At 40.0% G+C, this 26,832-nt stretch overlaps 1 protein-coding gene across 1 annotated transcript in view; it reads right to left on the reverse strand.

Annotated features, from left to right (window-relative positions):
* LOC136856762 (DNA repair protein Rad60) overlaps positions 1-26,832 on the reverse strand; it is a 131,927-nt gene that overhangs the window by 89,936 nt on the left and 15,159 nt on the right. Inside the window, exon 3 of the mRNA XM_067134854.2 lies at positions 10,328-10,559. Coding sequence (XP_066990955.2) covers positions 10,328-10,559 — 232 coding nt within the window. The remainder of the gene's footprint in view (positions 1-10,327; positions 10,560-26,832) is intronic.

Genomic DNA, 26,832 nt, shown 5'->3' on the forward strand with positions numbered 1-26,832 from the left:
ACTGCTCTATTCCCGTATGTTTCGGCGTAACTAATCACCGTGAGTTTGTACGATGCAGTATTACTCCAATACTGTGGAGTGACAAATTTGAGATCACAGAATGTCCCGTACCCGAAACACTCGTAAAACTAGTGCAGTGGGATTTCCTGACGGCTAATAACAGCACGTTGCCCTGTGTTTGGAATGCCCGCTTTTGCAATAGGAAACCTGCTACTTGAGTAGTAGACATCTTTATTTCGAAACACATCCAGAGCTGAGTGAACATTTCTTTTTCTCCACTTTGGACCCAAAAATATTGGGATGAGTACATTATGCAAGGGCGTTAATTACACGAGAAAATACAGTAGTTTCCTTTATCAGACGGTAAAATGAACAGAAATTTATAGGTATCTCTGAACACTTGGAGATAATGTTTGTTATATTTTTTGGCCATAACAAGAAAAGAAAATGCCAGAAACTGTCACCGACACAACCCCCTTAAAAACATTCAACTTATTAAAATTATGCACTTAAATATGCGAAACTACCACATACAAAACAATTCAATATGTCCCATACACTATTAACATACGACTTTGACAGAGGGGAAAAGCATAAAAATGCAAGAAAAAACATGTGGCCTATAACTTCAACGAAACTACGCACAGAAACGATGTTAACAGCGCGCGAACAACACAATAATAAACTCATTCTTTCGTTCTGATTAACTGAGTTGTTAGCACGCGTTAGCCTCTTTCTTGCAGGACGATCGCCGCCCCAAATCCCCAGCTGTATCAAGCGCACACGCTGCTGTGGTGAGTGGGAAACACGATACAAGAAGGCGACGGACGAAACACTCACAAAATAAAGTATCAAATAAATACACTTGAAAACGAGGTTTTGCAAATTACACAAGAACATAAGAATTTATCTTTTATCCTAGGGGAAACATATTGGCCATACTAGAGGTTATATTAGTTTAAAAAATCAGAAGTAAAAATAAATTGGATAATCGGAAGACGAGTTAAAAACCGGAAAGAGGCAGCGTTTTATGCCAGTCAATACCACGTGACCAGGTTTCTTTGAGCAACATCTTTCAGCACCAAATGTGATGGGTTAGTAATACATGAACAAATTCAATCGTTTTAAACATGAACAACAACAAACGTAACCACTCATTCTTTCCAGGAGAGTCTACTGTATGTATACAAGATATGTTACTCTGGTTTATTCATAGTATGCCTATGTCAAAGTTCAAGGAGCAAATAGTTCAATTCTCCAGTCCTCTGCAAATGGAATAGGTCCTCTTATTCCAGCTGGAATTTCATTTATATGAAAATGGAGATCGTACTCATTTCTTGAGCGCCTACTCCGCTTCCTTCCGAGAAGTTGCTCTCAAGAACGTGCTCAACTTTGTTAACACCACTCAACTCTCAAGTATGTGCTTAACTTTAGTAATACCACTAATGTTACCTGGTTCTTTTTACCATAAGACCATACAAATGACCAGTGTTTACTTCCAATAGATTGTCTAATAATAATAATAACATACCTGCCAACTTTACAAAACCAAAAATCAGGAGATTTTGATTTGAAAATCAGGAAAAATCAGGAGAAATCAGGAGATATAATTGGTCAAAATTGCTTATTCTACATGTCTTGCGCAATACAGTACTACGATATATTTACAACACTTATTGTCTCAAAGCCCGACTGTTGCTATATGAGGTTACAAGGCTAAAAGTTACACATCTCTATTCCCTCACAGGAAGTATGTGAGTGAGATGATCAGTCTCCGATAAGCCTACCGAAAATAGTATGAACCCATGCTCCACATGTGTGAATCAGTCATGCACTTAGATGCCATTACTTAGCAAATGCATAGATTAATATATTGCATCAAGCACCCGCGTGATTATGCAAAGATCAAATAACTAGCTGATGTACCCTCGTTCGCTATGGAATTCTCAGAAAGACTGTCCTTATAATTTTCCCAACTGAAGGCAACATGTCATTACAATGATGCCAGTATGAATGTCACGATTAAAAGTAATGCTTTCATAAGAAATATTCGATAAAATGAAAACAGAACATGTTCTCACTTTTAGCGAAAAGTACTACAGTGTCAATCTAACAGTTCAAAGTTTCAGAGCTAGAACGACCAGGCTGCAGAGAGCCGTGAACACTCCTGTGTAATTATTCCGTTAAAGTCTGCACATTGCTCATTCAAATCAATACCTCAGAGTAGGGATCGAATAGGTGGAATAATATGATGATCCAGTGTGTTACGTACCAGTAGTATCAGAAAATTTATGAACCACAGGAATGCCATGCTAAAGAAAGTGATCTAACTTCCCACTCCCCAGGTTCTTCCTGCCAATATTCAGGCAGGCTGTTATACTCGAAATGCAGCAGTAATTCCATCTATCGTAGATAAATGACAGCAGAATACACAATGCACATCACAATAACAATGGTCAATGTAATGTTATTGTTGATCAATTTTATGGGCTTTCTATATTGGAGGCCTTCACTTTAGTTTTCTTCCGAATCTGTGATATTACAGCATCTAATGTAAAGTGATTCATCCTTTCTTTCATGACTCCCTCTTGTGTTATTATTCAAGCGATTGTTCCTTCACGACTTTTTTCTCATTCTTATAATCATCTTCATAATTTAATCACCATCACCACCAATATTATTATAGTCGGAACGGTAAAACTGAATAAGCAAATTATCACAAAAATAATTTATTCTATTATCACCACCTTTTCAATACAAGCCATGTGCTATGTGGATGAAATCTACATAATACTCTATACACTTCTCAGGGACATGTTTCACCCCTTGTAAAGGGCATCATCAGCCTGTAGGTAACCTTAAGGTCAAATGTCTGAAACATTATCTATTCATACATGGATTAATGTCTAACATAGTTTTCACTGTAATCCATGTATGAATAGATAATGTTTCAGACATTTGACCTTAAGGTTACCTAAAGGCTGATGATGCCCTTAAACAAGGGGCGAAACATGTCCCTGAGAAGTGTATATAGTATTATGTAAATTTCATCCACGTAGCATGTGGCTTGTATTGAATAGGTGGTGATAATAGAATAAATTATTTTTGTGATAATTTGCTTAAGTCAGTTTCAATACGAATCATTCATGAGAACTGTCTCTTGCAAAACTGAATAAGACATAAATAATCGAAATTGCATTCTCTGTAACTTTTGTTATGTAGTTCTTTTCAATATGACCACTAAGATAGGTAATTAAAAATTAATTTTTTGGCACCTTCCCCTAAACTACCATTTCGAACAGAGTGAATAAAATTATTTATAGCAAAGACTGTAGTTCCTTATTCCCCGACTTAACATAAAATTCTGTTCGCCATTTTCTCGTACCTAGGCACTGATATGGACTTGGCAAAAAAAAAAAAAATCCAAATTCATGAATATGTCTTATCATAGCTGGTACAGTAAAAATTTATCATACATAAATGATGGGAAATTTAATAATATATAACTTTAGTTATGTAGTATTTATCGCTAGGGGCAATAATAACATAAATATTTGAGAATTAAATTTTAGGCCTTCCCCTAAACTACCATTTCACTCAGCGTGAATAAAATTATTTATGGCCTAGATTGTAGAGACTTATTCCCCGACGTTATATACCGATTTTCATTAAATTCTCTTCAGCCGTTTTCTCGTGATGAGCCTGCGTACGTACGTACGTACATATAGTACATACAGACAGACAGACAGACAGAAATTACAGAAAATTAAAACGGGCATTTCCCCTTGTTACTGTGGTCACGATCGGCACGGAAATATCATTCTTTTAAAATTCTGAACAATGTACAGGCAAAACTGTTATTTTATTTATATTGAGATAAATTAAAATTAGTCAGAATTGTCTCCAAATGGCTCCTAAAATCTCTAGAAAAGTCACCAGTCGTTATCATTGAAATTATGTCACTAAATTACTAAGAAAGCGACTAGTCTCTAGAATCGACCAAAGAGGAAGGAATCGACTAGACTGATGTGAACGAACACGGACATAGTAATACCAATATAAATGGTCCGTTATTGGACATTATAAATTTTCCAGCTAGCTCATTCTTGGTTGCCAGCGTTTCGCCCTCATGTGCTAGGGTGGGCTCACGAGGGCGAAACGCTGGCAACCAAGAATGAGCTAGCTGGAAAATTTATAATGTCCAATAACGGACCATTTATATTGGTATTATAAATTTGCTCATTCAGGACAAATATTTCAGATTCCCTATGGGAATCAACATCTATATCATCTGATGGCCAAGCAGGCATCAATTTTTAGTGATGAGACAAAGTCTCTTAGTGCATTGGCACTGCCGGTGGCTCCAGTTAGCCTACGCAGTGGCCTCCACGGTATGCACTAGCCAGCGTATTGGTAGGTGTGCTAGGTACCAACTGACGAGCCCACCCTAGCACACGAGGGCGAAACGCTGGCAACCAAGAATGAGCTAGCTGGAAAATTTATAATGTCCAATAACGGACCATTTATATTGGTATTATAAATTTGCTCATTCAGGACAAATATTTCAGATTCCCTATGGGAATCAACATCTATATCATCTGATGGCCAAGCAGGCATCAATTTTTAGTGATGAGACAAAGTCTCTTAGTGCATTGGCACTGCCGGTGGCTCCAGTTAGCCTACGCAGTGGCCTCCACGGTATGCACTAGCCAGCGTATTGGTAGGTGTGCTAGGTACCAACTGACGAGCCCACCCTAGCACACGAGGGCGAAACGCTGGCAACCAAGAATGAGCTAGCTGGAAAATTTATAATGTCCAATAACGGACCATTTATATTGGTATTATAAATTTGCTCATTCAGGACAAATATTTCAGATTCCCTATGGGAATCAACATCTATATCACGGACATAGTACGCGAGAACGAGAGATTGACTGTCGATATACGCGTCGCGATATACAGGTTTCAATAAACATCGCACATTCGCGCACATTTTTCGCATTAGTAAACGTCGATATTTCGTTTGAAAGCGGCCAATGGGCGAAGGACTTCCGGCCACTGGCGTAAAAAAGCTGAAATGGCGGGATTTGAAAACAAATGTTTGAAATTCACTAAAAAATAAGCTAAAATCGGGAGAAAAGATAGAATAATCGGGAGGCGGGAAAAACTGTCGAAAATCGGGAGTCTCCCGCCTAAATCGGGAAAGTTGGCAGGTATGTAATAATGATAATAATAATAATAATAATAATAATAATAATAATAATAATAATAATAATAATAATAATAATGGTTTTTACATCCCACTAACTACTTTTGCGGTTTTCGGAGATGCGGAGATGCCGAGGTGGCGGATTTAGTCCCTGAGGAGTTCTTTTACGTGTGAGTAAATCTACCAACACGAGGCCGACGTATTTGAACACCTTCAAATACCACTGGCAATGGCAGGATTGAACCTGCCAAGTTGGGGTCAGAAGGCCAGCGCCTTAACCGTCTGAACCACTCAGCCTGGCAATAAAAACAACAATAATAATAATAATAATAATAATAATAATAATAATAATAATAATAATAATAATAATAATTTTTACATATTTTACGCCCACGTTAGAGCACTTGGATTTAAGAATTAACTTGGAATTTTGCTTTCATCATCTTCCTCCTCTCCCAAAACCTCTTCATTCTTTTTGACTTGGCTGCCTTTTCTTCATCAGATATAACATATCATTTTTGTTGCAATGTTTATAGTTTAAGTTTAATATGCTTGTTCTTCAGAATCCTTTTCTCTTCTCCATTTGCAATCTGTTGCATTGTAATATTCAACTCTTCTAAACCACCTTGGATTTCTTTGCTTTCTTTACTTTACTTTTCCTGTGTCTGAACAGTTTGGTGAATGGTTTCATGAAATGAAGACAACGTAAGTTACACACAAAACTCCTTTACTGGCCTTCAAAGTAATCTCCGTTAGCTACAACACATTTTTGACATCGACTGTAGAGCTGCCTGAAGCTAGCAGCAAACGCTTCTTTTGGAATCACCCGGAGAACCCTTGTCATGCATTGTTGGATACCTGCTACACTGTCGAACTGGTGGCCTTTAGAGCTAATTTAAGACACTGAAACACGTCGTCACATTCTGCATCCACACTTAGAACTTCTTCTTGTTCCTTATTATCACCAATATCCAACACGCTGTCCTGAAAAAAAAAGAATCCTTTAAAAATTTAAGTTGTCGGGAGCTTAGCAGAATTATTTATTTATTAAAAATACCACATTGTTAGTGTAGATGTGTTGTTAGTTTAGCATTTGTGATTGTGATTTGTATTTTTTTTTTCTTTTTCGTTTCAGCGACCGACTTCTGAAGCAGAATGGAAAGCTTTTTCCCAGGAATTTCAGAGCAGATGGGATTTTCCACACTGCATAGGCTGCATCGATGGTAAGTACGTTCAGTTGATGGCCCCAAAACACAGTGGGAGCTCGTATTTCAACTACAAGGCACTTTCAGCATTGTGTTCCTGGGCATTGCAGATGCTATCTACAACTTATTATATACTGATGTTGGATGCCAAGGTTGTATTTCTGACGGGGGTTTTTTCAAGTTTACTTCACTGTACAAGAATCTAGAAAATAATACTGCACACGTTCCTAGAAGCGAGAAGGGAGAAGGGAACCTGTACCATACGTTATTGTGGGAGATGATGCTTTTGCCATGTCTAGTTATTTGATGAAACCATACCCTGGTCGTACATTAGGTATTCCAAGGAGAGTTTATAACTATAGGCTGAGTAGAACCCGAAGAATAATAGAAAATGTTTTTGGTATCATGTCACCCAAATTTTGTGTGTTTCTCAAACCAATAGCTTTACACCCAAATAAAGTGGAGTCCATCGTGTTGGCTTGCATCTATCTACACACTTTTTTTTTACACAGGAATTCAGTTTTGACTCGTACGAAGTTGATGGAAATGTAACTGAAGGATTTTGGAGAAGGGAAATTAATGAAGAGAGTCGTTTGGTGGATCTACACAACACACCGCAAAAATGTTCAGCTAATTGCATAAAATTTGTGATGAATTTTGTGATTACTTTGTTTCTCCAGAGGGAGAGGTAGCTTGGTAGTACGATGCAGTAAAGTAATTGACTTATTTTCGATTCAATAAAGTAATCGACTTATTTTACTTATTACAATATAATGCATAAAAGGCAATCAAGTTAATAAAGAATTAATGTAATATTGTCAAAAGAATTTGACTTATTTTCGATTCAATAAAGTAATTGATTTATTTTAGGTATGCTTGTCTTATTTATTACCTTTTATTAACTTATTTACCTTATTTAACTTATGCAATCCATTTAATAAAGAATGAATGTAATATTGTTACAAGAATTTAAAAGAGTAATTTGTACTTACTTCATCTACAATGTTTCCACTCTGTGTACCATTGAAGTCTGTATTATGGCTGCCCTTTGACTCATTCTCTGGTAGCAGGAATTGCAAATACTCGTAGGCAAACCATGTGGACTTTTGGGGAGAGGTCCCACTCGTCGGAGTAGTTTCCTTTTTTCACTCCTGGTTGAATGATGTTTTTAAATTATGGATTTTCGTTTCTATTTCCGCCACTGTCACATTTTGCTTTGCAGCCGGAGATTCCAGTGCCACTTTCCTTTTTACCCAGTTTTTGTAGTCGGGGCTTGTAACATCCCACAAACAATCACACGCTTGGTAATCTTCAATTAGTTTTAAAACTTTGTTGTTTGACCACATGCTGTCAAAAGAACTAAAAGCCGACAACAGCCGAACCACACCACTTGGAAGATGGAGACAGACTGGGACGTGTCTCGCCTCTAGACGCCGTGTCATCCACACTGACAAAATGTTGCTCAATATGTCTAACGTTGCATGCAGTCTCCCATTCCGATTGGGAAACTTTAGACCAGTGATTTTTGGTCTCGCAACAGGCCCCTAGACGGGTTTTGGTCTATAGACATGTCTATACAAACATCCTGAGACACGTCTCTGAGACCAAAATCAGGCAAAATGTCTACTAGTGTGGACTAGCCCTTAGTGGTAAGGCAGAGGACTTGGTGGATTTTATCTAAAAGGAAGGTTTGATGAAACTAAGCAAGACTAAGTAGAGGGGAAAAGGACAGAAAGAATTCAAAAAAGGATATAATAGTACTGGAGTGGAGGTGAGAAGGCAACAAATGGTGTTGGTGTTATTCTGAGAGAAGACCTAGTACAATATCTGGAAAAAACTGATTGTATCTGCAACAAAATAATTAAAATCAGGCTTGGATTTCAGGATGGAACAAAGGATTTCATGTAGGTGTATGCTCCACAGATGGATAATGTAGAAGAATGTCTAGAAGAGTTTATGGAACAACTAGAGAGGTACACAGAAGACAAGAAAGTGATATTAATGGGAGATATGAATCCCCATGTAGGGACAGACAGATGAGAAAAAGAAGAGATAATTGGTCCCTTAGAATATAGAAAGAGAGATGCAGAAGATCTTCTAATTAACTTTTGTATGAGACATGGTCTAAATATGAGAAATGGTGTTTTTCTGGTTCAAAAAGGACATCCAAAACAATAACTATGTATGGATGAAGAGAAAAAGACTAAAACAATAATTGATCTAATTTTAATTCAAAGGGCAGCTGGAAGATGTCACAGCTATGCCAAGAGAGGATTCTGAAGATCATAAATTTGGGGCAGACTGTCTGAATATCAACTGATCCATCATATTGGATATCAACATGATGGTACCACAATGGTTGCCCTGCGATCCTCAAGGATAAAGTTAGGTGGGGATCTAATATGTGTGAATTTCTTCATTTGTTTAATATGGACTTTGCATTAAATTCTGGAAACAGAAATACAGTAAAACCTCGTTAATTCAAAGTCGTTGGCACACAAAAATCAGACTTAGAATTACATGATTTCGAATTAACCACCAACTCGTAATTCAGAAATGCCAACCCTTGCCGCACCACAAAATATTCTAAGAGCCGTTACTGCATGAAATTAACCTTGATTCCCAGTTTGAACCTTTCAAATGCCACGGAAAAAATCTATTTCCAAAATTTATCCAACAAGGTGCATTTTACATTACTCAAATAATGCACTTGGATAAATCACTGGCAAACATAACCTCACGCAAAGAAAGAAAACCACACACAATTCAAAGACGAGGACAAATTATGCTGGCAACCTTATGCAAATGCGGTGCTTTATTTTTTTTAGGATTACTGTACTGTTTGCATTTTTTAGATGCCTTGTATTTGCACGGAAAGTGCCCAATGCCCTTAAAACATTGTGGCTTATCGAACTTTATTATGATGAGGGGAGAAAGTCTCTTGCTTCCGTGTGCATTGTAACACAGTACAATGAACCCTTCCCTTGTACGATTTCCTGGCTGGCACTTCCCTCCATTAAAACCATAAGTCCGTTTGGGCTTGGCATTAAAAAAAGCCAATGCAGTTTCATCGGCACTGGCAATATTGAGCATATGAGCCATGTTTTTCCGCCAATTGTTGGCGCTGCCAGCGTTCATGGATTCTGATTCTCCACACACTGCCTGCTATGTGATATTGTGGCATTCCTTAAAACACTGAATACAAAAGAATTACGATTTCACTCACACTTAGCAAATATGAAGCGCACTGTAGATACATCGAAGTGAGTGGAAGTATGGAAAGCCACCCCAGCACGTTCCAGAAGATGTGTTCTATCACAACGCGGATAAGTTTAAAATACTATTTTTCTTAATGTAAAGGCAGTTTTGAATTAAAAGTCTGAATTTTGGTAATGGGACCGACATTGTTCTTCAAATTACGAATTATCCGTATTTCGAATTAATTTAAATAACAGGCAAAACCGTACCTCATGTTTCCGGGAACAAGAGCTTCTTCGAATTAAGTGCAATTTTGAATTAACTGATTTTGAATTATCGAGGTTCTACTGTACTGAAATTTTTTGTCATCGGCAAAAGTTAGACACTACATTTAATTTTTACTGTTGGCTACATGGACTGCTGCAAAGTCAGGTCACACAAAACACTGAGTAACTCCATGTTAGATGGTGAGAGAAAGGAGAGTGAGCAATAATAAAGTCTACATAGTGGTTGACTCTAGATGGTTTGACAGTACTTTTGTCATAAAAGTTTGGAGGATTTCACTTAAAATTATTTTAAATAACATGCCTTATTGATACCCATTTTATTCCAGAAGAAAATAGGAAAATTAATGGAGCAAACGGTGCCAAAACTATAGCAAATTACTGCTTTAGTACAGAGTAAGATTATGCAAACAACATAGTACTTTTCATACTTCTCTGGTTCCAAATTTTCTTCTTCAGCTGTTTTAGTGAGTGCAGTATTTAATTCATTGACTTTGTCTGGAATAGTTGGTGCTGCCTCAGTAGATTTAGGTTTAACCTTTTTTACATCTTGCGCTTTCTTCCTTCCTTTCCTATTAGGCTTCTTCCAATTTAGGTCATCGAATATATTTGGTAAATCATCTTCATCTGACACAGTCACCACATTTTCTTCCTCTCTAGAAGCTGTAATGATAACAGACAACAATAAATGAAAACAGACAACAATAAATATCGTACTGCACTAACTACAAATCCTCAGCAAAGCTGAGAGAGAGAGAGAGAGTGGTGGTGGTGCTTGCTATTACAAGAGATGACCAAGGGAGGTCGGATAAGATAGATGAAAGTTAGGAGCCTGTCACAAGTAAGTGGAAGCAATGCCAGGACTCAAATACGGGCCTTGTAGTTGCCAACCTACGCTCCAACGTTCAGAGCTCCTGGGGCCCCTTCTAGTCGCCTCTTACGACAGGCAGGGGATACCGTGGGTATTATTCTACCGCCCCCACCCAAAGGGGGTCAGAGAGAGAGAGAGAGAGAGAGAGAGAGAGTGTGTGTGTGTGTGCGAGCGCGCGCGTGCACAATGATAATGATAATGTAGTAGTTCTGTAGAAGACATTTGATGAGTTGAAAAACCACTCACCTGGGCATAAATGGGTTATTTCATTCCCCACTTGCCATGTTACTTATGACAGATTATTAAGGATGTGTAGCTGTTAGTTTGCGTTTGGGAAATGATAGGTTTGAACCTTAGTGTTGGCATCCCTGAAGATGGTTTATCGTGGTTTCCCATTTTCACACCAAGCAAATGATGGGGTTACCTTACTTAAGGCCATGGTCACTTCCTTCCCAGTTCTATTTCTGTCCCATCCCATCATGGCTATAAGACCTGTCTGCATCTGTAAGATGTAAAACCAGTAACAAAAAATTAAAACAGTTTGACATTGTGTGATTGATTTCTGATTTTTTTTTTTTAACTTCATTACCATCTCTCTTCACATTCTATGTATGAAATTGTTATTCTGTGTCATAGACAGGTGCTGTATGAATAGTGCAAGGTTGGGATGCCGCTAGCATAATGGTATGAAGATAAATCTTAATGCTTATTAATATTACAATCACCACGTTTCTCATATTTTGGATTTGTACATAAACTTTACCCTGAATGAACTTTCTGTATCCTCCCTTCTCTCTCTCTCTCTCACACACCATGTTAACTTTCAAATAACTTGCATTCATTCTAAGTACAAGAAGCTGATGACTGGTTAGGAAATGAGCTAAAAACCAATGACAATAAAAATCTATTGATGTAGAATGTCAGAATTTATATTTCACTTGAAGAGAAACCTATATGTGCCAATTAATGAATCATTACCCTAAAACAGGGGCATCCAGCCTTTGCACGCTCGGTGTGCCAGCTGCGCTGCGCTGCACTCCGGCAAGCTGATTTCTGCTTTTCGTGGAGGGGCTGCCTGTCCTGACTGCCAGCGCATTGGACCGAGTCAAGTTGGGATCGCCTTCGTACCAGACGTAATGTAACAAACAACTGTTCAAACAACTGTTCTTCCAATGCGTTGGTTGTCTGAAACATGTACATTTTGTTCGCGTGGTTCTCCGCGTACCGGCACTTGAAGAATACGTGCTGAGCATTAAAATATTTTGTTGTTGTTGACTGATGTCATGGCTTTGCAACATCGTGGTCATGTAGCCCCGTGTACGTGGGTGTATATGTGTGTAGAGAATTTGTCTGATAACCTGTGTGATTGTGCTGGCTGTATTCATGTGTGTATTTGTAATCCAGATGTGGGTTGGGAAGGAGACAGCCACGGCCGAACTTTAGGAGCGATCCCGGCATGTGCCTGGAGTAGACGTGGGAAACCACGGAAAACTACATCCGAGATGGCTGCGTTGGGAATCGAACCCACCTCTGCTCAGTTTTGCCTGATGAGGCAGAGTGTGCCCAATTCCAGCCCACAGACCAGAAGTAGGCTACATGTCTGGGCAGTGCCGGGATTCAAACCTGGACCTCCAGGGCAACATCGAAGCATGCCAGCCGCTACACCACGAGGTGGCCAGAATTAAAACAATCAGCAATATTGATAAGGTAGCATGGGACTCATATTTTATGACAATGCAATTTTGGTCACATGTTTATTTTCCATATTTACAATATGCTCAATGTTCGGTACGATTGCTTGTGAGACAATCAACTGGAGGCTGTTTCGCAGGTTATCGTCAGACACCAGAGCGCGATGCCATGATTTTGTTAGTTTCAATGCAGAGAAAAAGGTTTCACAGACATACGTTGCTCCAAGCATTGATAACACCTGTGCAGCCTGCCTGTGCAATTTTGGATATTCTTGTTGCAGTAATTTTGCGTAGAAATCGGGCAAATTATTCACAGAGCTAAAAATATCCTTAAGTCTAGTGCTACATTGCAAATTAATAAGCTCCATTTGACACTCATGCGGAACCTCAGTTACAGTGATTGAAAATGGCTTGACAAACAAATCGAAAACAGGTTGAAGTTTTGCAAGTTCTAGAAATCTGGTAATCTGGTAGAAAACTCTTTCTGCAAGTCCTCAATAACACGCACGTACTGGTCAAAGTCGGCTTCTTCGCGGACGGATTCCAATTGTGGAAAATGCACTGTATTCCTGATTTCTAATTGGACTTTCCACAACTGCAGCTTCAATTTTAAACGCCATAATTTTGTCATATAAATCTGTAATCAGGGGATCCCTACCTTGCATTGACACATTTAAATCGTTGAAGTGCCCTGTAATATCGGTAAAAAATGGTAGGTCTGCTATCCAATGCGGATCAGAAAGTTTCGGCTGTCGCTTACCAAGCATGTCAATGAATAGACCGATTTCCGCTCTTAAAACAAAAAACCTGCGCAATACTTCACCTCTGCTGAGCCACCTCGCTTCACAATGGTAGGGCACATCACAATATTCGGCATCTACAGAACGCTAGAAATTCTTTGAATCAGTGATGATTCAGACCATGATGCCGAACTAAATTTACAATGCGAACTACCACTTGCATAACGTCACCGAGCTTTGCTGCTTTCGCGCAAAGTGTCTCCTGATGAATAAAGCAGTGTATTGCGTACAACTTCACGTTGACACTATCCAACTTAGCTTGAAGAAGAGTGATAAAACCTATTTTCGACCCCCGCATGGATGGCGCACCATCAGCTGTTACCGAAAACAAGCGTTGCTGCTGCAAACCCAGAGAGTCAATAGTGTCCTCCACAGCCTGATGAATATCTTCGCCTGTTGTTATGTCTTTGAGTGGTATGATGTCTAACAACTCCTCCGTAATTCTAAGTTCACTATCGATGTCCCGCACAAAAACAGCCAGTTGCGCTACGTCCGTGATGTCCGTCAATTCATCCAAGGCAATTGAATATGAAATGAACTTGACACATCGTTCCATTAATTGTCTTTGGGCATCCTCAGCTAAGTCGGCAATGCGGTGCGCTATTGTTTGAGGCAACAGTGAAATATCCTGGAACTGCTGAACTTCCAACGGGCATAGCTGTTCCGCGGCATCGATTAGGCATCCTTTTATAAACTCCCCTTCTGCAAAAGGCCTGGCATTTTTAGCTATTCGCAAAGCAATATTGTAGCTAGCTCGTAAGGTCGGATTCGAAATTCCAAATTCCTGTCAAATCAAAACCATACTGTTAAAAATACGAAATCCATTTCATCACAATGTAATTAAAACAACCAACAGTTGCAAGAAAACGAGATACTTACGAGTGCAGTGCCTATTTCTAGCGTTGATTTCAACTCATTAAATTTAAGTTGATGCTCTTTGCCCTCGAGAGCCCTAAATTCCTGCTGATGTTTCCGATTGAAATGCCGCTCCAGTGAATGTTTTCGCAAGCAAACAACAACACATTGGCATATAAAACACATCGCATTTCCATTGTGTGGGATGAAAAACAATTGTTCCCACTCTTTCTTAAACGACGTCGCACTTCCACTTCTCCTTTTCTTTTCAGAGCTAGCCGTAGTTCAACGTTACTAATCCCTGCGATCAAATAACGTCAAGGTGGCCTACAGCTAGAAAAATAAGGTGCACCACACCGCGACCAGTTGACCTTCGCCACAGCACAGGCTGTACGGAAGGGTAAAGGCAGCGAGAGAGAAACAGACATGTAGTCTTCCCCACCATCACTGCAAGGTCGTCTGCGCCAAAAGCACACCGGCGTGAAGCCGGAGTGCAAGCGCGCCCGGAGTGCTGGTTGGCTGCCTCTGCCCTAAAATGTAATTCAGTTGAAACAGCATTTATCTGAAAAGATGCATATGTTGAGGGTCAATAAAACATTAGTCACCTCTTTTACAGTATGTATTTTCTTATTATTCTTTTAAGAGGAGAAAACCAGTAAACCAACTTGTAATGCATAAGTTGGAAAATTGACTGAGTTGGCAACAGCAGTAGAGACTGTAATACATAATGTGTGTAAGTTTTACACACACTCACCGCAGGCTGTGCTCATTTTTGGAGTGGACTTTATAGTGGCCATGATCTTTAAGGCATGAAGTCTTTATGTTCTGACTCTGTGGTTAGCCATTTTGAGACATGTTGGAAAAATTTTCACCATCAGAACGGTGTCTGGCAGAGTAAGAGAGGTGGTGGTATACAAATCCTGATATCCACATTGCGTATCGAAAGCCTAGGTTTAATTCCAAATCTCTCCATAGTGCTCAGATAGGAGCGAGGGCATATTACACTGTTGATGTTGATTTCCTTGTCGGATGAAGGCGTTAAGTCTTGAGCAGACCTCTTAAGTGTTATTCAACAAGTGCAAGCTGTGTACTGACACCGGAGGGTAAAATCCGGTTGTTGTTTCAGCTGTCAGCTTATAAATGAGATGAACATAAGTCAATATGGGTGCATAATACTAATGCACTTTTTTTATTTATTTATTTAATTATTAGATACAGCCTATGGAGGGCCATTTTACACTTTGTATATTATCTCTCAACACTTCTTTGGTATTTCTTTATTCCAGACAAGATTTCTTACACCCTAATAGAATGCATTGCCCTGTTCCACCCTCTTGTTAATCTCCATGTCCAGCCTTATATTCTGCATTATTTCATTCTCTAGGTATTTGAAACTGTCCACAATTTCAAGGCTTTGACCACCAATTTTCACAATACCCTTCCCTTATCTTTCTCCTATTGATATCACTATGTACGAACTGTTCATCTCATTTATAAGCTGACAGCTGAAACTTCATGAGAAATACTACACAATCACCGAACTAGAAGCATTAGGAATCATAAACTTCGTTTTCTACCGGAAAAAGAAAATTTATGGCTATCAATTGTTATCTACACGGATCACAAGGCTTTAACATTCATATAGCAACCGAGACTTTCATGGCAGGTGTTACAAATCATGTCAGTGTTTTCCGACCTTGTAGGCCTTGGTCCAGGAGCATGTGATGGTCCTGACCTTTCACCAAAGACTGCATTCGGCATTATCTAAGAGTTCCAACTGACTTTGATAGCAGTGAAGCTCACAGTGGAATGAATTTGTATTGTAATTTCACCTCATTATATAGTGCAGGCTGCGATGCGCTGCTCGCTTGTTGGACCGCCATGCTGGACGGTCGGTCGCACTGATTGGCCGTTCTTCGGCCAACGGTTGAAGCACTAAGGAGCCCAATGTACATCGACCTGCCTTGGCGGAGACGGGTAACTGAGCACCCGTTGCTTTTTCTGTTCTGCCGCGGCCATCACGTCCTTCAGGATTTAAGGCTTTCAGGCCTGGAAATCGGCCTTCGTTTACCCATTCAGATTCCTCCTTATAGTTGAAGCTGTTGATGTGCTTCAGGACTTCAATGGCTTCCCTTTGTAGCCGGGCGTGATAAGATACAGTTGTTGACAGTATTTTGGTGTCGCTGTACTGTATGTCATGGCCTCCTAGCAGCGAGTGTTCAGCGACTGATGATCTATCTGCTTGTCCCAACCGGCTATGTCTGTCATGCTCCTTTAGTTATGTGGCAATGCTGCGTTTTGTAGTGCCTATGTACACCTGGCCGCAGCTGCACGGGATCTTGTAGACACCTGCTCTGGAGAGGGGATGGTGCTTTTCTTTGGCAGACCTAAGCAGTTCCAGGATTTTCTTCGTTGGCCTATATATGACTTTTACCCCATGGGACTCCAGTAGCCTCCCTATTCTGTCAGTTGTTTTCTGAATATATGGCAGAATGGCTTTAGCTGCCGACTGCTCCTCTTCTTTCTCCCTCGTTGTTGGACATCTGGGATGGAAAGCTCACTGGGTATATTTTTGGCTGTACCCGTTAGTGAGTAGGGCCTATTGAGATGGCCAAGCTCGTCATTTAAGTGCTGTCTGACTCGTTGGCTGAATGGTCAGCGTACTGGCCTTCGGTTCAGAGGGTCCCGGGTTCGATTCCCGGCCGGGTCGGGGATTTTAACCTTCACTGGCCCAGGGGCTGGGTGTTTGTGCTGTCCCCAACACCTCTGCAACTCACACACCACACATAATACTAATACCAATATAATGGTCCGTTATTGGACATTATAAATTTTCCAGCTAACTCATTCTTGGTTGCCTGCGTTTCGCCCTCGTGTGCTAAGTTAGGCTCGTCAGTTGGGACTTAGCACACCACCCAAGACGCAAGGCTAGTGCATACTGTGGTACTGTGGTACTGTGGTATTATAAATTTACTCATTCAGGACAAATATTTTAGGTTCCCTATGGGAATCAACATCTACTTCATACACATAATACTATCCTCCACCACAATAACACGCAGTTACCTACACGTGGCAGATGCCGCCCACCCTCATCGGAGAGTCTGCCTTACAAGGGCTGCACTCGGCTAGTAATAGCCACACGAAATTATATATTATTTAAGTGCTGAGGTTGACAAATTTTCTTAGAACGGTTGACTAGCATCTTAATCATTCCTTATTTTTGTTGTGGGTGGTGATTGGACATCTTCTGAAGATAGCAGTCTGTGTGGGTCGGCTTGTGGTACACTGTGTGTCCCAGGTTTAATCGGCCGGCTTCATTACCACAACATCGAGGAAAGGGAGTCTCCCTTTGTTTTCTGTCTCCATAGTCAACTGAATATTGGTGTTAATACTATTCAGATGTTGTAGAAACAGCTGTAGTTGTTCCTGCCCATGGCTCCAGATCACAAAGGTGTCACATCATCTATGAAGCACAGACACACCTTAGGTTTCAGAACAAATCCAAGAACAAATCAACGGTGTCACCACGGGCAGTCCTCTGAGTCCGGTGTTTGCAAATTTCTTTATGGATAAGTTTGAACAAACAGCACTCGAGAACACACCACTATGGAGACAGAAAACGAAGGAAAACTCCCTTTCCTCGATGTTCTGGTAACAAAGATGGCCGATTTAAACTTAGGAGACACAGTGTACCGCAAGCCGACCCACACAAACCGCTATCTTCAGATCTTCAAAAGACGTCCAACCACCACCCACGACAAAAATACGAAGTGATTAAGATGCTAGCCGACTGTGCCTGGAGAATTTGTCAACCTCAGCACCTAAACAAGGAGCTCAGCCATCTCAATACGGTCCCACTTGCTAATGGGTACAGCCATAAAGATATACAGAGAGCTCTCCATCCCAGATGTCCAACAACCAGGAAGAAAGAAGAGGAGCGACTGGCAGCTAAAGCCTTTCTGCCGTATAATGGGAAAACAACTGATAGAATAGGGAGGCTACTGGAGTCCCATGGGGTAAAAACCATATACAGAGGGGTCCAGAAAAATGTAGACACACTCTGATAGTTAATATCTTTGGAACAAAATGCCATATCGTTGCAATTCTTGCGCAGTAGCATAGTCCATTGTTTTCTCTGCAGATAAAGAAGGTCACGTGATTGGCGTGACAATATTGGCACGTGTTTTCCAACAGATGACAGTGAAGCAATGAATGAACTAAGCTTGCTGTTTGAGCAACACAAGGCCGTATTGAAGTGGTACTGGAAGTACGAAAACATGTTGGAGATACAATAGCAATGGCGTAATGTGTACGGAACTCAGCCACCAACAATTTTTACTTTTTCACATTTATAGTGTCAAACCACGGTGTTTTCACAACTTTTTACAATTTTATGAACTATCAGATACATTGTGCAACTCGCGATTTGGCTGATGACGACCTTAAAAAATAGGTCAAAACTAGTTCCAATAAATGTTTCTTCCATAATGTAACCCACATTACTTGATTTTGTATTGAAAAGGTGGAAATATTTTAGATAAATTTGAAGCCAACAGTACTGTTCAGGATGTGCATAAGAAAAGGTCTGGCCAACCAAAATCAAGTCCAGCTTCCAGTGCAGCTGTGTTGAATATTTTACTAGGTCACCTCAAAAATCAGGGTGCACATGAAAGCAGGATAAGTTGATCAACCGTACAACAAATTCTGAAGGCTCCAAAGTGGAAAGTGTACATTCCAAGATCGCTGCACGCTATGAACGAGGATGACCCGGATCGAAGGATGGAGTACTGAGAGTGGTTTGAAGCCATGCTTCGGGAGGATGAACAGTTTGCAGGGATGGTTATCTGGTCTGACGAGACGCAATTCAAACTGAACGGTACTGTAAACCGCCTCAACTGTGTGTACTAAGCTCCTGAAAATCCTCACATCCACGTGAACAACATGTTAATCTACCCGGTGTTAATGTGTGGTGTGGTCTGTCATCAGGTGGTTTGATTGGCCCATTCTTCTTTGAAGGTACCGTAACTGCTGAGGTGTATCTTCATATGCTACACACATCTATTTTACCTGCCATCTGAAAGGTGTTTGGAAATGAAAGGTTTTATCTCCAAGATGGCGCTCCACTCACTACCACAGGTGTGTCACAGGCTACTTGGATGAAAATCTAGCTGGACGATGGATAGCTGGAAGAGGAGCTGTTGAGTACCCACCATGGTCTCCCTGAATGTCCTGTTCCTCTACTGTCAATCTCTCAACCTAGCAGCATATTTTAGGTTGCCTACTGCATTGGTTATCTTGACTTCTACCTATGGGGGATCTTGAAAAATGTTTATCAACAGAAGCCACCTTCACTTAACAAGCTACAAGAAACCATCGAGGCGTCCTGTGCACCTATCACATTGGCAAGACTGACACCCGTAGTTCGGTCAGCAGTTCAACGGCATCGACGTTGAATGGCTGCTAATGGAGGTCACTTTGAACACCCCCGAGCAAGAATTGTAACAGTGTGTCATTTTGTTCCATTAATATTGACTATCAAAGAATGTCTACATTTTTCTGGACCCCTCTGTATAGGCCAACGAAGAAAATTCAGGAACTACTTAGGTTTGTCAAAGACAAGCGCAAGCCCCTCTCCAGAGCAGGTGTCTACAAGATCCCGTGCACCTGCAGCCAGGTGTACACAGGCACTATCAAATGCAGCATCGCCACACGACTGAAGGAACAAGCTGGGACAAGCAGATGGATCATCAGTCACTGAACACTTGCTGCTAGCATTTCATAACATACATCACAGACACACCAAAGTACTGTCAACAACTGTATCTTATCACGCCCGGCTAAAAAGGGAAGCCATTGAAGTCGTGAAGCATACCAACAGCTTCAACGGTAAGGAGGAATCTGAACATGTAAACAAAGCCTGGTTTCCAGTCCTGAAAGCTTTAAATCCTGAAGGAAACGATGGCTGCGGCAAAACAGAAAAAACAATGGGTGATCAGTTGCTTGTCTCCACCAAGGCAGGTCTATGTACATCGGGCTTCTCAATGCTTCAACCATTGGCCGAAGAACAACCAATCAGCGACCGACCGTCCAGCATGGCAGAACAACAGGCGAGCAGTGCATCGCAGCCTGCACTATATAATGAGGTGGAATTACAACAAAACATCATTCCACTGTAAGCTCCACTGTTATCAAAGTCAGTCAGAACCCTAGATAATGCCAAACGCAGTCTTCAGTGAAACATCAGGACCATCACATGCTCCTGGACCACGGCTTACAAGCCCAGAAAACACTGACATGATCCTTAACATTCATGCTAACATCCGTCCTCACAAGCAAGAGCATGGGTGTTGTTTATACAAAATTTCAATTTCACCATGATACACCATTCTGGAAGAAAGAATGTCTTAGCAAACACCGTAAGTCAAAAACCTGCCAACATCATAACAGTACAACCAGTAGAAGTTCTAGAAAAAAAATATGACCGAGTTCTTAAGAAATATAAATTAGATTCCTCAGATAGAGAGGAGAGATGAAAACATTAAAGATGTCATCCAATACTTTGAAGGATCCATTCCAGCTACACTGACTACAGTTGCACCCATTGTTAAGCCCAGTCATTTTGATAAGTCAATGGTATCTTATACAAATTAATTGACCCTGCCCAAACCAAACGTAGGATCCATGCTCCTGCTAAAGTGAGATCTGCTAATCCCGCTGAAGTGATCATGCTTAAAATATATAAGTTTTGCTGAATCTACTGGAGTGATCAACACGGGAAGTGGATCGATTTACTTTCAGTCATGTAATGATCAACTCCATGACATGAATCCACTCAAGACATCATCATGTTCTTGTATAAAGCAACAATATCCAACTGGCACTAGAACAATACATACATACACTATCATTATAGACCATTATACCTTTCAACGTTCAGTCTCCAAGCCTCTGTGAATTTACTAAACGTCGCCACAATCCTCTATTTGCAACTAGTGCTGTGGCCACATTTGGTTCAATACCTCTTATCTTTAAATCATTAGAAACTGAGTCTAACCATCATCGTTTTGGTCTCCCTCCATTCCTCTTACCCTCCATAACACAGTCCATTATTCTCCTAGGTAACCTATCCTCCTCCATTCATCTCACATGACCCCACCACCAAAGCCGATTTATGTATACGGGTTCATCCATCAAGTTCATTCCTAACTTAGCCTTTATCTCCTCGTTCCGAGTACCCTTCTGCCATTGTTCCCACCTGTTTTTTACCAGCAATCATTCTTGCTACTTTCATGTCTGTTACTTCTAACTTATGAATAAGATATCCTGAGTCCACCCAGCTTTCGCTCCCATAAAGGGAAGTTAGCCCGAAAACAGACCGATGTAAAGATCGTTTCATCCAGGAGCTGACTTCCTTCTTACAGAACACTGTTGTTACAATAGAGTAAATTGTTTAAATGTATTATTTGGGTCCACCTTTTCAATACAAAATGTAAAGAGTTTAAATTACATAAATGATTAGGGACGAGTTTCGACCTAGTACTAGGTCATCGTCAGCCTAAAGCAAAATTAAAACACAAATACCGAAGAAATTAAACAATGTAAAGACACGTAAGGTCTCGTAAAAGTACATACCATGTGAGATATGTTAAAAAATAACTCTCTGAAAGAGATTCATAAAAAGTCTAGTGCACATTAAAAAGATGTTATAGATAGGAATCGTTGAGTTTGTGGATAAGGAGATTAGAATATGCTGGCTCCTTTAAGATGCAGGTATCCAATTGAAGAACCACTGAGCTGAAGTTACGTCGTTTATTTACGAATAAAGTCCAGTGCGCCATATAGCATTAAAAAGTTGATAGGGATGGAAATTTTTCAGTTGTGGGTCAAGGAATTCAACATATGCTGGCTTCTTAAATTTGCTGCTGTATATTCGAAGAACAACTGAGATGAACTTAAGTCGTTTTATAAGATATTCATAGATGTAAAAACACATGAATGCTGGAAAGGCTCTTCAGTTTTTTGGAACTTGAAGGAAGGTAATTGTTGCGCGTGGAGGCTTAAGAATCCAGAGATGTGCTACATTATGTTAAAAAATAGAGATCCATAAAAAGGTCCAGTGCGCCGTATAAAAGTAAGAAGTTGTAAAACTAATCCTTAAGTTGTTGGTCATGGAAATCGAAAAAGGTTGGTTTTCAAGTGATGCTGCTGTTCATTCAGAGATCAATTGATATTACAGTACCATAACATAGTCTTCTCAAGATGTTTATAAACTTGAAATAAATGTTGATGCGAAGTAAGATGCTAGAAGAAAGTTCTTCTGTTTCTAGAATCTTGAAGGATGGATGTTACGTGAGAAGGATTAACATATATGGAGTTAAATAAAGGTGGATAGAAATTCGCAGTTCAATGCGGACCATACATTTGACTCTGAATAAATTACAGCAAGGAAAGAAAGAAAGAAGGAAAGAAAGAAAGAAAGAAAGAAAGACGGAAAGAAAGAAATTTGGTCAGGTGGAAGAAAATATTTAAATAAAATATGTCATAAGGGAATTAATGCGTGTTGTAATAAGCTGAAGAGAGAAATGGGAGTAGGTGAGGTTGAAAGGAAATCTTGAGGAGGTAAAGGGAGAAAAAGAACGGAAGGACAAAAAGGGGGAGGGGGAGAGGATATTAAGGTGGGGCTGAGGGATGTGGGAATATGGAAGATTGTTTAAGAAAAGTACTATAAATAGAATGAAAAATCGGACCTTTAATATTTGATCTTGATTGTCTGAAAAGCTGAATGAGCAGGTCAAAAAGAATGTTTGATTATTCGGAAATGTCATTAAGATTGAAGTTTGGATTAAAATATTGGTCTAGATTTATAAAGCAATTCTCTGTTTATGTTAAAGAGGAGTCCTTTATTCATAATTTTGAGAATTACCATATCATGTTTAATGTCTGTAAATTTATGGTTATAATCATTCATGTGTTGACCAACTGCAGAAAATTTATTGTGTTTTCTGGCTCTGACATGTTCTAAGTATCGTATTTTAAAGCTTCTTCCTGTTTGTCCAGTATAAGAAAAATTGCACCTTACGTGTCTTTACATTGTTTAATTTCTTCGGTATTTCTGTTTTAATTTCGCTTTAGGCTGACGATGACCTAGTGCTAGGTCGAAACTAGTCCCTAATCATTTATGTAATTTAAACTCTTTACACTTTGTATTGAAAAGGTAGACCCAAATAATACATTTAAAAATTTACTCTATTGTAATCACAGTTCAATACGGATCTATCATTATGAAACTTATTTCATTTAATTAAGAACACTGTTGATCGCAACTGCGAGCTCACTGCATTAGCTTTACTACACCTTAATTCACTCTCACTTACTATATTACCATCCTGGGAGAACATACAACCTAAATACTTAAAATTATGTACCTGTTCCAGCTTTGTATCACCAATTTGACATTCAATTCTGATGAATTTCTTACCTACTGACATCAATTTAGTCATCAAGAGGTTAATTTTCATACCATACTCATTGCACCTATTTTCAAGTTCTAAGATATTAGACTGCAGGCTTTCAGCACAATCTGCCACTAAGACCAAGTCATCAGCAAAGGCCAGACTGCTTACTACATTTCCACCTAACTGAATCCCTCCCCGCCAGTTTATAGCTTTCAGCTGATGATCAATGTAAACTACGAATAACAAAGGTGAAAGATTACAGCCTTGTCTAACCCCTGTAAGTACCTTGAACCAAGAACTCATCTACCACCAATTCTCACTGCAGCCCAATTGTTAACATAAATGCCTTTGATTGATTTCAATAATCCACCCTTAATTCCATAGTCCCCCAGTATGGCAAACATCTTTTCCCTCGATACCCTGTCATATGTTTTCTCTCTGAGATCTACGAAACATAAACACAACTGTCTATTCCTTCCGTAACATTTTTCAATTACCTAGCGCATACTAAAAATCTGATCCTGACAGCCTCTCTGTGGTCTGAAACCACACTGGTTTTCATGCAACTTCCTCTCAACCATTGATCGCACCCTCCCTTCCAAGATGCCAGTGAATACTTTGCCTGGTATACTAATCAACGAGATTCCTCGATAATTGTTGCAATCCTTCCTGTTCCCTTCCTTGTAGATAGGTGCAATTACTGCTCTTGTCCAATCTGAAGGTACCTTACCAACACTCCATGCTAATCTTACTACTCTATGAAGCAATGTCATCCCTGCTTTCCTACTATACTTCACCATTTCAGGTCTAATTACATCTATTCCTGCTGCTTTATGACAATGGAGTTTATTTACCATCCTTTCCACTTCCTCAAGCATAATTTCAGCATCATTTTCTTCTTTCCCATGAGCTTGGTTGCTCGCGACACCACCAGGAAAATTTCCTTTTACGTTGAGAAGATTTTCAAAGTATTCCCTCCACCTGCCCAGTAATTCCCTAGGATCTATTATGAGTTCACCTGAATTACTCAAAACACTATTCATTTTCTTTCTCACTCCCTTCCTAAGATTCTTTATTACTGTCCAGAAAGGTTTCCCTACTGCTTCACCTAGTCTTTCCCGGTTATTACCAAAATCTTCCCGTGACTCTTTTTGGATTCAACAACTACTTGTTTCGCTCTGTTTCTTTCATCTACATACAATTCAATGTCTGCATCGGCCCTTGTTTGGAGCCATTTCTGTTAAGCCTTCTTTTTACGTTTACAAGCTGCTCTCATTTCATCATTCCACCAAGATGTTCCCTTTTTCCCATCTTTACACACAGTCGTTCCTAGGCATTCCTTTGCTGTTTCTACTACAGCATCCCTGTATGCCACCCATCATTCTCTTTCTATATCCTGAACCTGCTTACTGTCCAATGTTCGAAACTTCTCACTAATCATAATATGTACTTCTGTCTAATTTCCTTGTCCTGGAGATTCTCTACCCTTATTCGTTTCCAGACAGATTTCACCTTCTCTACCCTAGGCCTAGAGATACTCAGTTCACTACATATCAGATAGTGGTCTGTATCATCGAAAAATCCCTGAAAAACTCGTACGTTCCTAACGGACTTCCTGAATTTGAAGATATAGTCTATTATGGATCTGGTACCCCTAGCCTCCCATGTGTAGCGGTGAATAGCCTTATGCTTGAAGAATGTATTCATAACTGTTAAACCGATACTAGCACAGAAGTCCAGCAAACGCTTCCCATTAGCTTCCATATCTTCCCCACATTTACCATTCGTATCCTTCAGTTCTATTTCCAACTCTCGCATTGAAATCGCCCATTAGCACTATCCTATCCTTGCTGTTGACCCTGACCACGATGTCACTCAATGCTTCATAAAACTTGTCAACTTCATCCTCATCTGCACCCTCACATGGAGAATACACTGAGACAATTGTCGTCCTAAATCCTCCAACTGCCAAATCTACCCACATCATTCGCTCATTTACGTGCCTAACAGAAACTGTGTTGCGTGCAATTGTATTCCTGATAAACAGCCTTACCCCATACTCTGCCTTTTCCTTTCTAACGCCCATCAAGTACACTTTATAATCTCCTACCTCTTCCTCGTTATCTCCCCTTACCCGAATATCACTTACTCCTAGCACATCCAGATGCATCCTCTTTGCTGACTAAGCCAGTTCTACCTTCTTTCTTCCATAAGCCCCATTAATATTGATAGCTCCCAATCGAATTCCATTTCGTTCGCGAAGTTGTTTCCAAGGAGTCCTCGCCTGTCAAATGGAAGTGGGACTCCGTTACTCCCATAGGTCCGTGACTTGCTTAAAATATTCTGAGCTCGGTAAATTCATGAAGAAGAATGCTACCCTACTTACTCATAGTCCAAGTGAGGATCTCTCCTGTAACGGGTTATGGACCATTTGTGGATTGTATAGTCCTAGCCACCTGAGCACAAGGACGGCCATGACTCAGAATATGTCCGAGATGCCCACTCCCATTCCATAGCAACTGGTATCCCGACTCTCAGGACCACTTACTAGGCCACTCAGCCGTTGCCCATGGTTCACGAATTAGGATGTGACTACAGTAACCCACACCATGAACCATGGCAATTATATTTTATTTTTTTTACAACTTGTTTTATATCGCACAGACACAGATAGGTCTTATGGCGACGATGGGAGAGGAAAGGCCTAGGAGTGGGAAGGAAGTGACCATGGCCTCAATTAAGGTACAGCCCCAGCATTTTCCTGGTATTAAAATGGGAAACCACGGAAAACCATCTTCAGGGCTGCTGACAGTGGGGCTTGACCCTACTATCTCCCGGACGCAAGCTCACAGCTGCGCGCCCATAACCGCAGGGCCGACTAGCCTGGTGGGCAATATGCATATTAAAGGGAAACAAACTAGTATTTAAAAATAATGCAACAAGCTTTATGGACTTGAAATTGACTTTAATCATGAGATATCCAGATAGTTAGAGAACATTTTTGATATAATTTGGTGATAGTGGAATAACCTGTGACAATTCATTAGCTAGTGGACTCAATCAAGTGAAATGGGTAAAGTAATACTTTGTAAATAATATGTGACATTTCTTCCCACTATTTTACTTGTGGACTCTCACGAGAAACAAGTAAAACAAATCTTTAACAATGTGTATGTAATTACTTAAGTGTTACCATATTTTTTTAACTAGCGAATGCACACCATCACTTTGTTAAATGTATTTTTGAGTGAGAAGATTAAC

The sequence above is a fragment of the Anabrus simplex genome, chromosome 1, assembly GCF_040414725.1.
Source record: "Anabrus simplex isolate iqAnaSimp1 chromosome 1, ASM4041472v1, whole genome shotgun sequence".
NCBI classification, from domain to species: Eukaryota; Metazoa; Arthropoda; class Insecta; order Orthoptera; family Tettigoniidae; genus Anabrus; species Anabrus simplex.